Source organism: Salvelinus fontinalis, chromosome 33 (genome assembly GCF_029448725.1).
Source record: "Salvelinus fontinalis isolate EN_2023a chromosome 33, ASM2944872v1, whole genome shotgun sequence".
Lineage (NCBI taxonomy): Eukaryota > Metazoa > Chordata > Actinopteri > Salmoniformes > Salmonidae > Salvelinus > Salvelinus fontinalis.
Window position 1 is genome coordinate 50,429,826 of NC_074697.1, and position 15,001 is coordinate 50,444,826.

General features: G+C 41.5%; 1 protein-coding gene across 3 annotated transcripts in view; it reads right to left on the reverse strand.

Annotated features, from left to right (window-relative positions):
- irs1 (insulin receptor substrate 1) overlaps positions 1–15,001 on the reverse strand; it is a 140,036-nt gene that overhangs the window by 84,074 nt on the left and 40,961 nt on the right. Inside the window, exons 2-3 of one of the 3 annotated variants that reach the window (XM_055896597.1) lie at positions 7,838–7,899; positions 4,878–7,664 (exon numbers count right to left, since the gene is read on the reverse strand). The exons of 1 other annotated variant lie outside the window; for it this stretch is intronic. In XM_055896597.1, the coding sequence (XP_055752572.1) occupies positions 7,605–7,664; positions 7,838–7,899 (122 nt within the window). In that variant the 3' untranslated portion in view covers positions 4,878–7,604. Of the gene's footprint in view, positions 1–4,877; positions 7,665–7,837; positions 7,900–15,001 lie in introns of those variants that run through there. One more of the 3 variants, XM_055896598.1, reaches the window with a different exon arrangement.

The following is a 15,001-nucleotide window of genomic DNA, read 5'->3' on the forward strand; positions in this document are numbered from 1 at the left end:
CGTATGGACGGTAACAGGTTTCCTCCAGACGTGACGCATGGCATTCAGGCCAAAGAGTTCAGTCTTGGTTTTATCAGACCAGAGAATCTGTTTCTCATGGTTAGAGAGTTCTTTAGGTGCCTTTTGGCAAACTCTAAGCGGGCTGTCATGTGCCTTTTACTGAGGATTGGCTTCGGTCTTGCCACTCTACCATAAAGACCTGGTTGGTGGAGTGATGCAGAGATGGTTGTCCTTCTGAAAGGGTCTCCCATCTCCGATGTCAGAGAGACCATAGGGTTAAAAAAAAAGTAACCTATATTTAACTAGGCAAGTTAGTTAAGAACACATTCTTATTTACAATGACAGCATACCCCGGCCAAACCCAAACCTGCCCTAAGGGACTCCCAATCATAGCCGGATGTGATGCAGCCTGGATTCAAACCAGGTACTGCAGTGATGCCTCTCGCACTAAGATGCAGTGTCTTAGACCACTGCGCCACTAGGGATCCCCACTTGTGTTCTTGGTCACCTCCCTGACCAATACCCTTCTCCCCCGATTGCTCAGTTTGGCAGGGCGGCTAGCTCTACGAAGAGTCTTGGTGGCACCAAACTTCTTACATTTAAGAATGATAGAAGCCACTGTGTTCATGGGGACATTCAATGCTGCAGAATTTTTTTAGTACCCTTCCTCAGATCTATGCCTCGACACAATCCTGTCTCGGAACTCAACGGACAATTCCTTCGACCTAATGGCTTGGTTTTTGCTCTGACATGCACTGTCAACTGTGGAACCTTATATAGACAGGTGTGTGCCTTTCCAAATGATGTCCAATCAATTGAATTTATCACACGTGGACTCCAAGTTGTAGAAACACCTCAAGGATGATCAATGGAAACAGTATGCATCTAAGCTCAAATTTCAAGTGTCATAGGAAAGGGTTTGAATGCTTACGTAAATAAGGTATTTGTTTTTATTTGTTATAAATTTGCAAACATTTCTAAAAACTAGTTTTCGCTTTGTCATTATGGGCTATTGTGTGTAGATTGATGAGGGGGAAAAATTATTTAATCCATTTTAGAATAAGGCTGTAACGTAACAAAATGTGGAAGGGGTCTGAATACTTTACGAATGAAGTGTATGGAGATAGTTTAGTGCCTAAAATAAGGGGATAAATACACATGTTTTCTTATCTTCCTTATATCTCTGATACACTTCAGAAAAAAATTATTTAGTTGGACCATCTATATTACTCCATATCGTGAATCTGTTACGCAATGCATTTCTATTAACTTATAGGAGTAATGCCAAATTCAATGTTTCATCCAATAATTGTTTCATATATTTTTTTGATACCTTAATGGGTCTTAAACTTCAAAATCAAAAAGCTAAATGATCCTTGGTATGACCATCTTAAAACAATGATGTATGTTACCTTAGAATTCAATTCAATTAACAGGTGCCTTGTTAAAAGTTAATTTGTGGAATTTCTTTCCTTCTTAATGCGTTTGAGCCAGTCAGTTGTGTTATGACATGGTAGGGGTGGTATACAGAAGATAGCCCAATTTGGTAAAAGTCAAAGTCCATAATAAGGGAAGAACAGCTCAAATAAGCAAAGAGAAATGACAGTCCATCATTACTTTAAGACATGAAGGTCAGTCAATCCAGAACATTTCTAGAACTTTGAAAGTTTCTTCAAGTGCAGTCGCAAAAACCATCAAGCGCTATGATGAAACTGGCTCTCATGAGGACCACCACAGTGTGTTTGTGATACCCAGAGTAGGTGAACAGATGATCTCCGCAAAGGCTGGGCGATATGACGATATATATCGTGTGACGATAGAAAAACGTCTATCGTTTCATATTATGCTCTATCGTTTATTTAGTTGTGTCGCAAATCACACTCTTTACGGCAATACTTTTTGTCAATTGGACGACGCTTTGCGTTCCGTGTGGAAGGAAATTTGCAACACAAACAACCATGGAGGAGAGTGAACGTGACACAGAGCATGGAGACACGGAGCTCCTACCTAAAAGGGGGGCTACAACAGTCGCATGGATGTGGTTTGGGTATGAAAAGTCTGACACGGACCAGAAAACCGTCCTCTGCAAAGTATGCTGCAGGCCAGTTCCGACAACTGGCTCAAACACCACTAACCTCTTTTACCACCTACGCAAGAATCATGTGAAACAGTACGGAGAGTCTACGAATGAGATCCAACAAAGTACAGTCGAGTGCTCAAAACAAAGTTGTAAGAGGCTTTTGCCCGCGGCACACCATATGGCAAAGAATTACGAAGATGGAAGAAGATAACAGCTGCCGTTACAACTTACATCTGCAAATACATGGCCCCAATTTACACGGTCGAGAAATGGGGGTTTCGTGAGTTGGTGCTAACACTCAACCCAAGGTACAAAATGCAAATTGATATGTGACACGTATTAATTCCAAATTAGCATGCAAAACAGGAAAGCCACCAAAAATATCCCTAGATATATTTTAGGCCAATATTTATTTTGTTTGCTACTATAGTTGAAGTGTTTTCTATTTACCTTTTTAGACTTCATATATTTATATTTTATTACACGCTTAATTGAACATTTCCACAAAAGTTCTAAATAAAAGGAGAAATAATCAAATATGAGTAAGTACCTTTTATTTGTTGAGAATAATTCAAAATCTAATAAGAAATAGGCCTTTACATGGCGTCATTTTATATAAACTATTTATTCATTGAATTTACAGAAAATGTGCTATATTGTGATATGTCTCGTTATCGGGATATGAGATTTTGGCCATTTCGCCCAGCCCCAATCTCCGCATGTGTGGTTCCCACCGTGAAGCATGGAGGAGGAGGAGGTGTGATGGTGCTTTGCTAGTGACACTGTCAGTGATTTATTTAGAATTCAAGGCACACTTAACCAGCATGGCTACCACAGCATTCTGCAGCAATAAGCTATCCCATCTGGTTTGTGCTTAGTGGGACAATCATTTGTTTTCAACAGGACAATGACCAAAAGCACACCTCCAGGCTGTGTAAGGGCTATTTGACTAAGGAGAGTGATGGAGTGCTGCATCAGATGACATGGCCTCCACAATCACCCAACCTTAACCCAATTGAGACTAGTTGGACCACAGAGTGAAGGAAAAGCAGCCAACAAGTGCTCAGCATATGTGGAAACTTCTTCAAGACTGTTGGAAAAGCATTCCTCGTGAAGCTGGTTGACAGAATCTCAAATATAATTTGATTCGTTGAACACTTGTTTGGTTACTACATGATTCCATGTGTGCTATTTCATAGTTGTGATATCTTCACTATTACGCTACAATGTAGAAAATAGCAATAATAAAGAAAAACCCTTGAATGAGTGTGTCCTTTTGGTACTACAGCTGAAGTTGGAAGTTTACATTCACCTTAGCCAAATACATTTAAACTCAGTTTTTCACAATTCCTGACATTTAAACCTAGTAAGAACTCCCAGTCTTAGGTCAGTTAGGATCACCACTTTATTTTAAGAATGTGAAATGTCAGAATAATAGTGGAGAGAATTATTGATTTCAGCTTTTATTTCTTTCATCACATTCCCAGTGTGTCAGAAGTTTACATACACTCAATTCGTATTTAGTAGCATTGCCTTTAAATTGTTTAACTTGGGTCAAACGTTTTGGCTAGCCTTCCACAAATTTCCCACAATAAGTTGGGTGAATTTTGGCCCATTCTTGAGGTCAATGTCCATTTGGAAGACACATTTTCAACCAAGCTTTAACTTCCTGACTGATGTCTTGAGATGTTGCTTCAAGATATCCACATTATTTCCCCTCATGATGCAATTTATTTTGTGAAGTGCACCAGTCCCTCCTGCAGCAAAGCACCCCCACAACATGATGCTGCCACCCCCGTGCTTCACGGTTGGGATGGGGTTCTTCGGCTTGCAAGCCTCCCCCCTTTTCCTCCAAACATAGTGATGGTCGTTATGGCCAAACAGTTCTATTTTTGTTTCATCAGACCAGAGGACATTTCTCCAAAAGGTACGATCTTCGTCCCCCATGTGCAGTTGCAAAACGTAGTCTGGCTTTTTTATGGCGGTATTGGAGCAGTGGCTTCTTCCTTGCTGAGTGGCCTTTCAGGTTATGTCGATATAGGACTCATTTTACTGTGGATATAGATACTTTTGTACCTGTTTCCTCCAGCATCTTCACAAGGTCCTTTGCTGCTGTTCTGGGATTGATTTGCACTTTTGGCACCAAAGTACGTTCATGTCTAGGAGACAGAACGCGTCTCCTTCCTGAGCGGTATGACGGCTGTGTGGTCCCATGGTGTTTATACTTACGTACTATTGTTTGTACAGATGCTCCCAAGGATGATCCAGACTTGTGGAGGTCTACAATTTCTTTTGATTTTCCCATGATGTCAAGCAGGAGCAGTGAGTTTGAAGGTAGGCCTTGAAATACATCCACAAGTACACCTCCAATTGACTCAAATTATGTCAATTAGCCTATCAGAAGCTTCTAAAGCCATGCCATAATTTTCTGGAGTTTTCCAAGCTGTTTAAAGGCACAGTCAACTTAGTGTATGTAAACTTCTGACCCACAGTGAATTGTAAGTGAAATAATCGGTCTGTAAACAATTGTTGGAAAAATGACTTGTGTCATGCTCAAAGTAGATGTCCTAACCGACTTGCCAAAACTATCGTTTGTTAACAAGAAATTTGTGGAGTGGTTGAAAAACGAGTTATAATGACTCCAACCTAAGTGTATGTAAACTTCCCATTTCAACTGTATATGTGGTTGTTATACCTACTTTCGTTAAATGCCCTGATTGTAAGTCGCTCTGGGTAATAAAGTCTGCTAAATGACTTAATGCCATCGAATGAATAAAGACACCGTTGTACAAGAAAATATAAAAATATCTACTTTATTACAGAGGTTCCAGAAAGTTTATTACCCTACTATACTACTACTACTTTACATGTATAACGTTATTGTTAAATCTAACAATACAAGTTTATAAATATTTTGGTACCCTTCCCCATATATTGTCCTCGGCACAATCCTGTCTCGGCGCTCAACGGACAATTCCTCCAACCTCATGGCTTGGTTTTTGCTCTGACATGCACTGTCAACTGTGGAACCATATATAGACAGGTGCGTGCCTTTCCAAATCATGTCCAATCAATTGAATTTACCACAAGCGGAATCCAATCAAGTTGTAGAAACATCTTAGACCATGTCATCATATACCACTAGAACTACTTTACATGTTTAATGCTATTGTTAAATCTCATTGATTCTATGGAGAGGGCCAACGGGTAACAGTCTAGTTTCAGTCATTGATAAGGTTGGATAGCCTTGCATTAAGGAAGAGTGAGGAATGTGGGCTGAGGTAATAGAACTGACAAGGAACTATTTTTTAACACACACCACCTAAGTTCCTGCCTAGCAACAGAGATGTATTGGCTGTCTAGATCTGCAAAGAGGAGACTCCGCCTAATAGGAGGGTATAAATACTTGTGCTGGTAGAAACATGTTTTTGTCTTTTCAGCTGTTTGACCCAGTGGGTGAATAAACTTGGTTTGAGCAATGAGTAGTGTTTAGTTTTTTTTCATTCTGTCAGAACCTAACAAAGGGCACGGGGGTAAATGAGAATGCAAAGCCCCATGCTACAGTATATTGGTGCTTTTGCTATCCCTGTCGTTCTTTAATGCGTTTATTTACTCATCCACTAAATTTGTACATCCATTCATTCTTCAATTGTTCCGTTGATAGTTCTTATATAACATTCACTCATGTTGTTCACCACATTGACGTTATAGTCAGTCGTTCCAACCCATCCATGTATTATTGCTATCATCAGATGTCTTACCATACATTATTTCCAGTGGAAGACAGGGTTGGTGGCGCGAGGTTCGAGGTTCATCTCGTCTCGCTGTTCCCCATCATGAGCAATAGAGAACAATTTGTTTTCTACATTGTGTTTCGGGAACTACATGCACGTAAGTAGGATCCAGGTGAAGTTCGGCGGCTGCAGGAAACACAACCTATTCGATTACAGATAGACCCAACTGCAGCCAATCCTGCAGCCAATCCAGGTAGAAAAATACACAATTGCAGCCTACGGGATTACAGAGCAACACAGCTGTAGCCTTATAGACTTACAGAGACACAGAGGAGTATAACGCTCTCAGGGACAGGCCCATTGGGATGGTGCTGGTGTGTGTTTGGAGGAGTGGGGGTTCTTGTTTAACATGGGTAGTACCTAGAATCCACATAACAACATTCGAAATGTTCAACAAAAGAGCAAAAACCCATGAGGTGGACAGAAATATATAGGATTATATGTAAAGAAGCAGATTTCCCATTAATAAGAAATACAAAAATATTGGACATGTTTCAGTTCAAATTCAAAAAGCACAGATATAAACCATGTTAAATAATCTTGACTTTTAAAACAAACAATGGACATTATATATTCAATAATTTACAGAGATTGTTTGTCAAAGTCTTCAGCAGCATGTATGACAGAAAATATGCCCTTTTTTTTGTGTGTGAACCTATTACAGTCCATGTTTTCCTGCAAAAATAAAATTAAAAATAAAATGAAAACGTCGAAAGCAACTTTACTGGCTTCCAAGCCTTTACAGAGGTGCCTCTACGGAAGAGACTGTTACAATGTAGCCCTACGAGTTGATATGATACCTCCAACCACATACACTTGGTGACAATGCCGTACCAGTGACAACTTTCCGTCGTCACAAAATAACAATGTTAGAAATCCACAGCAACATAGAGTTGCTCTGCCATTAGATCGGTGAAAGCCTTTACGGGTTTCAGCTAGACAGTTATACCGTGTCAGTATTAGTACCAACAGCTCAGATATGGGACTATTCCTGCCTGACTGGATGTTTAGATGACAACACTATTGACATTGTGTGTCTATATAACATGTAACACATTATTTAAGAGGATCCTCTAAAGAACCTATTTACAAACTACTAGAATGAAGCACAATTTGTTGCTGACAGGGACATGGAAGAACCCAGTAGCATGTAACAGAAGACAAAGTTCAAGTAACCCTAGTGACTACTGTAGCCATTTGGAGGCTTGGTATGATGCTGTGGAAGCATCAGAGTTGTGTGGTGGGGACACTGGCCTGGAAGCCAAACTGGCCAAATTGTAGATAAAATGTAAATGACCGTAACAAGAAACAAAAGCAACAAAAAGCCAATAAGTGATTTAAAAAAAAAAATAATATGACGTGGGGGACTGAGCAGGTTTGAGACTGGACAGTCCTCAGGTGAGACTGGGCAGGTTTGCCGCTTTGTTGCCTGAGGAAGTGGTGCGGTGAGGCGGAGTACCGTTGAGTAGTACCATACCGGTGCTAAGAGGAGGAGCTGGGTTACAGCATCAACACTGCAGGTCCGGGTTGTGAGGTCCAGGTTATGGATTGTGAGGTTTGGTTTACAATGTCCAAGCTGTGAAGTCTGGATTACAAAATCCGGATGAAGAAGTAAGGATTGTGAAATCCAGATTACAAGGTCTGGATTGTAATGTCCAGTAATAGTTTTGTCCCGTCTGGTTTGTGGGGCCTGACTGGTGAGGTCTGGTTGTGAATCTGTGAGGTCCATTCTATGAGGTCTGTTCTATGACAAGGAAGTCTAAATTCACAGGAGAGCACCCATCTTCATTCTGTTAGAGAGAAAAAAAGAGAAATTTTAGAAAAGAGATAGATTCCACCTGAAAGACGACAATACAAAGCTATGTTTATTGTGTGTGTGTGTGTGTGAGTGAGTGAGTGAGTGAGTGAGTGAGTGAGAGAGAGATGGGGAGGTGGGGGAATCAGCTCATCTTCATGGACTTACCAGGAACAGTGTGCACCCAGACAGTCTCTCTCCCTCCCTCAACTTTCCTGGGCTGTCTGGGTCTAAGAGGAAAGGGTTGACAAATCAGCATCACCGTTTCCCTGGCAACCAGCAGTAGCACACAGGAGGATATGGGGTGGGAGTGCTAGATTTGGGTGACCAAACCAATTGGCGTATAGGGGTAGGCATCTCCCTGCAACCTTCCCATATGCATCTCCCACTCAACCCCCCCCCACAAAGCACCCCTAAACTGTGTGTTTGTGACAGGGCTGTGGGAATGTCCTGTTCCTAGTCCTTCCCTCTAGCCTATCTGATCCAGTTATATGAATGAGGGAGAGAGAAAGAAAGACGGCTGCAGGCAATGACGTCCCTGTCTGTCCCCGTCTGTCTAGAGATGTGATTACACCGACGGGGACATCCAGCATCAGCAGCCCCATCCCGCTCATCACTCACCCAGAGCTGTCTCGCTCTCTCACTCACACACACACACACACACTGTGTGTGTATGCCAGCTATACCAAATCACTTTACAGCTATACCAAATCACACAAATTACAACTTGCACACACACCTCTGGCCTGGGTTCTAGAGCTATGGGCTGCTACAGTAGGTTGGTTCGCTGCAAACTTCCCCTTGCCATGCTGCTGCCCCCTCTCTTCATCCTCTCCCTCTCCCCCTCCTGGTGCTGAGGGGCTGGCACACTGTTCTCTCCATCTCATCTTTCAATGCATATTTTTCTGACAGCTGCTGCTTACCTAGAATCCAGGTCAGGTGCGTGCAGGGAGAACGAGAGGGTATGAGATTGACACACAGTGTCTGTCACACAGCTAGCTACAGGTTCCAGGTCACAACCACTGGACAGTGGAAACTAGTGTATCACCTGCTCTTTCCATGACAGACTGACCAGGTGAATCCAGGTGAGAGCTATAATCCCTTATTGACTTCACCTGTTAAATCCACTTCGAATCAGTGTAGATGAAGGGGAGGAGACAGGTTAAAGGATTTTTAAGACTTGAGACAATTGAGACATGGATTGTGTGTGTGCAATTCAGAGGGTTAATTAAGTATCTTTGAACGGGGTATGGTAGTACTGTAGGTGCCAAGCGCACTAGTTTGTGTCAAACTGCAACAGTGCTGGGTTTTTCACACAACAGTGGGGGGGGCGCAACTCAATATTAGGAAGGTGTTCTTAAGGTTTTGTACACTCGGTGTATGTTTGGACCTCCGGGGGTAGTACACCCCAATCTATTACAGAATGTAATATAATAGCCTGTAATGTGTCTACACTTGGTCTAGGTCAGGAATCTTCAACTAGAGGGCCAGAAAATTCTAAACTGCAAATTGATCGCAAGAAATCCAAATGGATATAATATTTTACCAAAACAGAATCATTTCAAACCTTGCTAACATTTGTATATGATAACATACTGTATATTTCTCTCTTATAAGTGGGAATACTTTGGAACAGATTTCCAAAATTAAAATTACTTGGAGCTGATTTGCTGGTGTTTTTACAGTCTTATGTCATTCCCCTTTTGTGTCATTTAAAAATAAAAAAAATTGCAAGGCCGAATGGTTGGGGAACCCTGGTCTAGGTGCTCTAGGATATAGGCTAGTTTGTCATCTGACTGTGAAATCTGATTGCAGATATCGGTGTCAATTGACAAGTGAATATAGGCCAAACGTTTATAAAAATTGTGGCTGAAACATGCTGCCGGAAGGGACGTGTACTCAGCAGGAGCTGGAGAGAGGTGGGATTGGGCCTCTGTGCAAAGCTGTAGGAAAAGAGGGAGTCCCAGCGTAGCGCTTGGGTCCTCAGCAGAGCTGGAGGAGTGATGTGGGTCCCATCTTGGAGGAGAATGAGAAACATCCTCACTCAGTGTACAGCCACATTTTTACGCCATGCAAGTACACAAGAACGCAATTAGGTACGCAAAATGGTGATCCTGCGTACTTGCATCAAGCTACAAATTGCTGGGCTGTACACATTTGCATATTTTTGCATTACAACAGCTAATTTCCTTAGCTTGTGTCGCTCTCAGAGCACACCCCAACACTCACAATTATAACAGATCCAAAATGTTTCGGTCAAATACATTTAAACTCAGTTTTTCACAAGTCCTGACATTTAATCATAGTAAAATTCCCTGTCTTAGGTCAGTTAGGATCACCTCGTTATTTTAAGATTGTAAAATGTCAGAATAATATTAGAGAATGAATTATTTCAGCTTTTATTTCTTTCATCACAATCCAGGAAATTTGGTTGTGCTATTAGATGAAGCAGTGTTAACACATTAAGTTGTTGTATAAAATATATATATATATATATCTGGCATTGAATTCACATTTAAACATTGTTATGCTTTTAAATGGTTAAAACATTGGGAATTCAATTCTGGCTGTCTGTCTGAGTGGGTGAAAATAGGTTGGAATGTCATTGATCAACGTATCTACCAAATACTACCCAATTCTCCCCGTTGAACTGACGTGGTGTGCCCAGTGAAATAGGCCTAAACATGTCTACAACATCATATGCAGATTCAGTGTGCAGAATGACATGCGCGCGCACACACACACACGCTATGGCAACACTAGTCAGGAGCTCCTTTTAAGGGATCAACGCCACACGAGAGCAGGGGGCAGAATTGCCAGGGCTTAGGCGTGCATGGGCGGCGGGGGGGGGGGGTTTACACTTTTAGCCTATGCACATCCCCAGTGAGGGGATAGCATTACCATCGCGCACAGATGAGCGACCACAAAATGCGTCGACATTCTCTCCAACCTACGTCAGACCACAGGTCATGTTCAGGAACCGGACATCTAGCACTCAATCACTTACTCAGCCCCACAGGACCAAATATCTGCACCGTCTCAAGTGTGTGCACACATAAGAGAGCACCACAACACACAGGCTAAAACATAAGCACACATTCAGTTGGCTAGGCCAAGCCTCGATATCAAGTCATATGCGTTTCTCTGTATTAAAGCCTGGAACTACATACAAACACAGCACTTTGTAACATCTCTGTCGGTCTGTCTGTCACACCACCAATACAACGCCATCCACTCATTTCAACTGTTAATGACCAACTATTGAAATATCTCAACTAAATAAATAGTAAAATGCTTGACTGAGAGTCTGAGACGTCAGCTAACCTATAGGCTACCGCTCATAGGTTGAGTCTAAACCATCTCCAAGATGTGCTCTAGCCTAGCGGCACTATGATAACATAAATTACTTTAAACCCTTTAGAACCCAGAGGGGCCGTCGACGGCCATTCTTTAAATACGTTTAGAGGCCGCAAACGGCATTTTCTGACAATGACTATGTGTGTCAATATCGCAAAATGAACTGGCTAACAACCTATTGTCGTATTTGCGTGGCTGTTGTCATCGACCAGCAACCGGAAACGGGGTATGCTGTCAGAATGACAGCGCCAAAGCAGTCACGGCGCTTCACTTTGGAAGAGGCTGCATCTATGTTGGTTACGGATATGGATTTGGACACGTCCTTGCACTTTGAAAGCACTGATGATTTCGAAATGAGTGAAATACAGTGGAAGTCGGAAGTGTACATACATCTTAGCAAAATACAATTAAACTCAGTTTTTCACAAGTCCTGACATTCAATCCTAGTAAAAATTCCCTGTCTTAGGTCAGTTAGGATCACCATTTTATTTTAAGAATGTGAAATGTAAGAATAATAGTAGAGAGAATTAATTATTTCAGCACTGATTTCTTTCATCACATTCCCAGTGGGTCAGAAGTTTACATAAACTCAATTCGTATTTGGTAGCATCGCCTTTAAATTGTTTAACTTGAGTCAAACGTTTTGTGTAGCCTTCCACAAGCTTCCCACAATAAGTTGGGTGAAGTTTGGCCCATTCCTCCTGACAGAGCTAACGTAACTGAGTCAGGTTTTTAGCTCGCACCCGCTTTTTCAGTTCTGCCCACAAATGTTCTATAGGATTGAGGTCAGGGATTTGTGATGGCCACTCCAATACCTTGACTTTGTTGTCCTTAAGCCATTTTGCCACAACTTTGGAAGTTTGCTTGGGGTCATTGTCCATTTGGAAGACCCATTTGCGATCAAGCTTTAACTTCCTGACTGATGTCTTGAGATGTTGCTTCAATATATCCACATCATTTTCCTTTCTAATGATGCCATCTATTTTGTGAAGTGCACCAGTCCCTCCTGCAGCAAAGCACCTCCACAACATGATGCTGCCACCCCCGTGCTTCACGGTTGGGATGGTGTTCTTAGTCTTGCAAGCCTCCCCCTTTTTCCTCCAAACATAACGATGGTCATTATGGCCAAACAGTTCTATTTTTGTTTCATCAGACCAGAGGACATTTCTCCAACAAGTACGATCTTTGTCCCCATGTGCAGTTGCAAACCATAGTCCGGCTTTTTTATGGCGGTATTGGAGCAGTGGCTTCTTCCTTGCTGAGCGGCCTTTCAGGTTATGTCGATATAGGACACATTTAGATACTAGATACTAGATAGATACTTTTGGACCGTTTTCCTCCAGCATCTTCACACGGTCCATTGCTGTTGTTCTGGGATTGATTTGCACTTTTCGCACCAAAGTATGTACATCTCTAGGAGACAGAACCCGTCTCCTTCCTGAGCAGTATAACGGCTGCGTGGTCCCATGGTGTTTATACTTGCGTACTATTGTTTGTACAGATGAACGTGGTACCTTCAGGTGTTTGTAAATTGCCTTCAAGGATAAACCAGACTTGTGGAGGTCTACAATTTTCTTTGAGGTCTTGGCTGATTTCTATTGATTTTCCCATGATGTCAAGGAAAGAAGCACAGAGATTGAAGGAAGGTCTTGAAATACATCCACAGGTACACTTCCAATTGACTCAAATTATGTCAATTAGCCTATCAGAAGCTTCTAAAACCATGACATACATTTCTGGAATTTTCCAAGCTGTTTAAAAGGCACAGTCAACTTAGTGTATGTAAACTTCTGACCCACTGGAATTGTGATGCAGTGAGTTATAAGTGAAATAATTGTTCTATAAACAATTGCTGGAAAAATTACTTGTCATGCACCAAGTAGATGTCCTAAACAACTTGCCAAAACTATAGTTTGTTAACTTCTTATGGCTGGGGGACAGTATTGAGTAGCTTGGATGAATAAGGTACCCAGAGTAAACTGCCTGCTACTCAGGCCCAGAAGCTAAGATATGCATACTATTAGTAGATTTTGATAGAAAACACTCTGAAGTTTTTAAAACTGTTTGAATGATGTCTATGAGTATAACAGAACTCATATGGCAGGCAAAAACCTGAGAAAAAATCCAACCAGGAAGAGGGAAATCTGAGGTTTGTACGTTTTTACGTCTTTGCCTATACAGTGTAAAATTTGGTCCGATTGCACTTCCTAAGACTTCCACTAGATGTCAACAGTCTTTAGAACCTTGTTTCAGTCTTCTACTATGAAGGGAAAGCGAATAAGAGCTGTTTGAACCAGGTGTCTGGCAGAATGCCATGAGCTAAGTCTTGCGAGCTGCATTCCCTTTAATTTCTAAAGACAAAGGAATTATCCGGTTGGAACATTATTGAAGATTTATGATAAAAACATCCTAAAGATTGATTATATACATCGTTTGACATGTTTCTACGAACTGTAATATAACTTTTTTGACTTTTCGTCTGGACGTAGTGCTCGCGCCTTGTGAATTTGGATTTGTGAACTAAACGCATATATTAGCAACTATGACTGAGGAGCAGGCCGTTTACTCTGGGCACCTCTGTGCACCTTTCATCCAAGCTACTCAATACTGCCCCTGCAGCCATAAGAAGTTAATGACTCCAACCTATGTAAACAGCAGATGCATGTATGGTGTTGTCGATGTTAGATGCTGTGAAATTTAGGGAATAGCTCTCAGATGAGCAAATCCTGTCATGGTACAAGTGAGCACATCAGCGGTAGAGCTTGAATGATTGCTCTCTGTCTCATGGAAATAGCTGACTATATACAGCTAAACACTGCAACTAACTAGTTGGTTGTTTAGTCTTGTTTCTACTGATGTAATTCACATGGAAACGGCCCAAGCTGCTTGCTATAACTAGGTAGCTAGTTAATCTGGCAGGCCAGAAAAAATTGTGGTGGTAAATTTAGGCTGCGCTCACAAATAGTCAACTTCTGCTGTTGCTTTCACTATCAAGTCATGCAGACAACCAGCTAACTAGCAGCCAAAATGGAGATTAGAGTCATGTGTGTTAATCTGTTGGGTTTAGGTTAGGGTTTTTCATGTTTGCTGTTGTGTTATGGTAAAAGCCTGCGTAGTGGAGCTCATATGATACTGAGTGGCAGTGATATTTGTATAGATAGCCAGCTAAGAGGTTACTTTTTTTGTCCTGTTTGTACAGATGCTATTCACTTGGAAACTGTCCAGCTTTGTAACTAATTCAACAAGTTGACTGGAGGCAACATTGTGCTTTGCTTGTGACGCTGTCACTTAATCGTCTTACTCCCTCCCTACAAAGACAACCATCAAAATACATTAAAGAACTATTCTAAGCCTGTTTGGCTAAATTGCAAGTGTCGTCTTAATCATCTTTTATTGTCAACATCCTAAATAAAAAATTGTTGATGTATTTGTATTTATTATGGACCCCCACTGGGATCTAGCAAAATTAAGGCAGTTTATACCATTTTAAAAACATTACAATACATTCACAACACAGTGTGCGCCCTCAGGCTCCTACTCTACCACTACCACATATCTACAGTACTAAATCTGTGTGTATGTGTGAGTATAGTACGTATGTTATCGTGTGTGTTTGCACGCGTCTGTGCCTACGTTTGCGTTGCTTCACAGTTCCCGCTGTTCCATAAGGTGTTATTTTTTTAAATCGTTTTTAAAAAATCAAATTTTACTGCTTGCATCAGTTACTTGATGTGGAATAGAGTTCCATGTAGTCATGGCTCTATGTAGTACTGTGCCCCTCCAATAGTCTGTTGTGGACTTGGGGACTGTGAAGAGACCTCTGGTGGCATGTCCTGTGTGGTATGCATGGGTGTCTGAGCTGTGTGCCTGTAGTTTAGACAGACAACTCGGTGCATTCAACATGTCAAAACCTCTCATAAATACAAGTAGTGATGAAGTCAATCGCTCCTCCACTTTGAGCCAGGAGAGATTGAC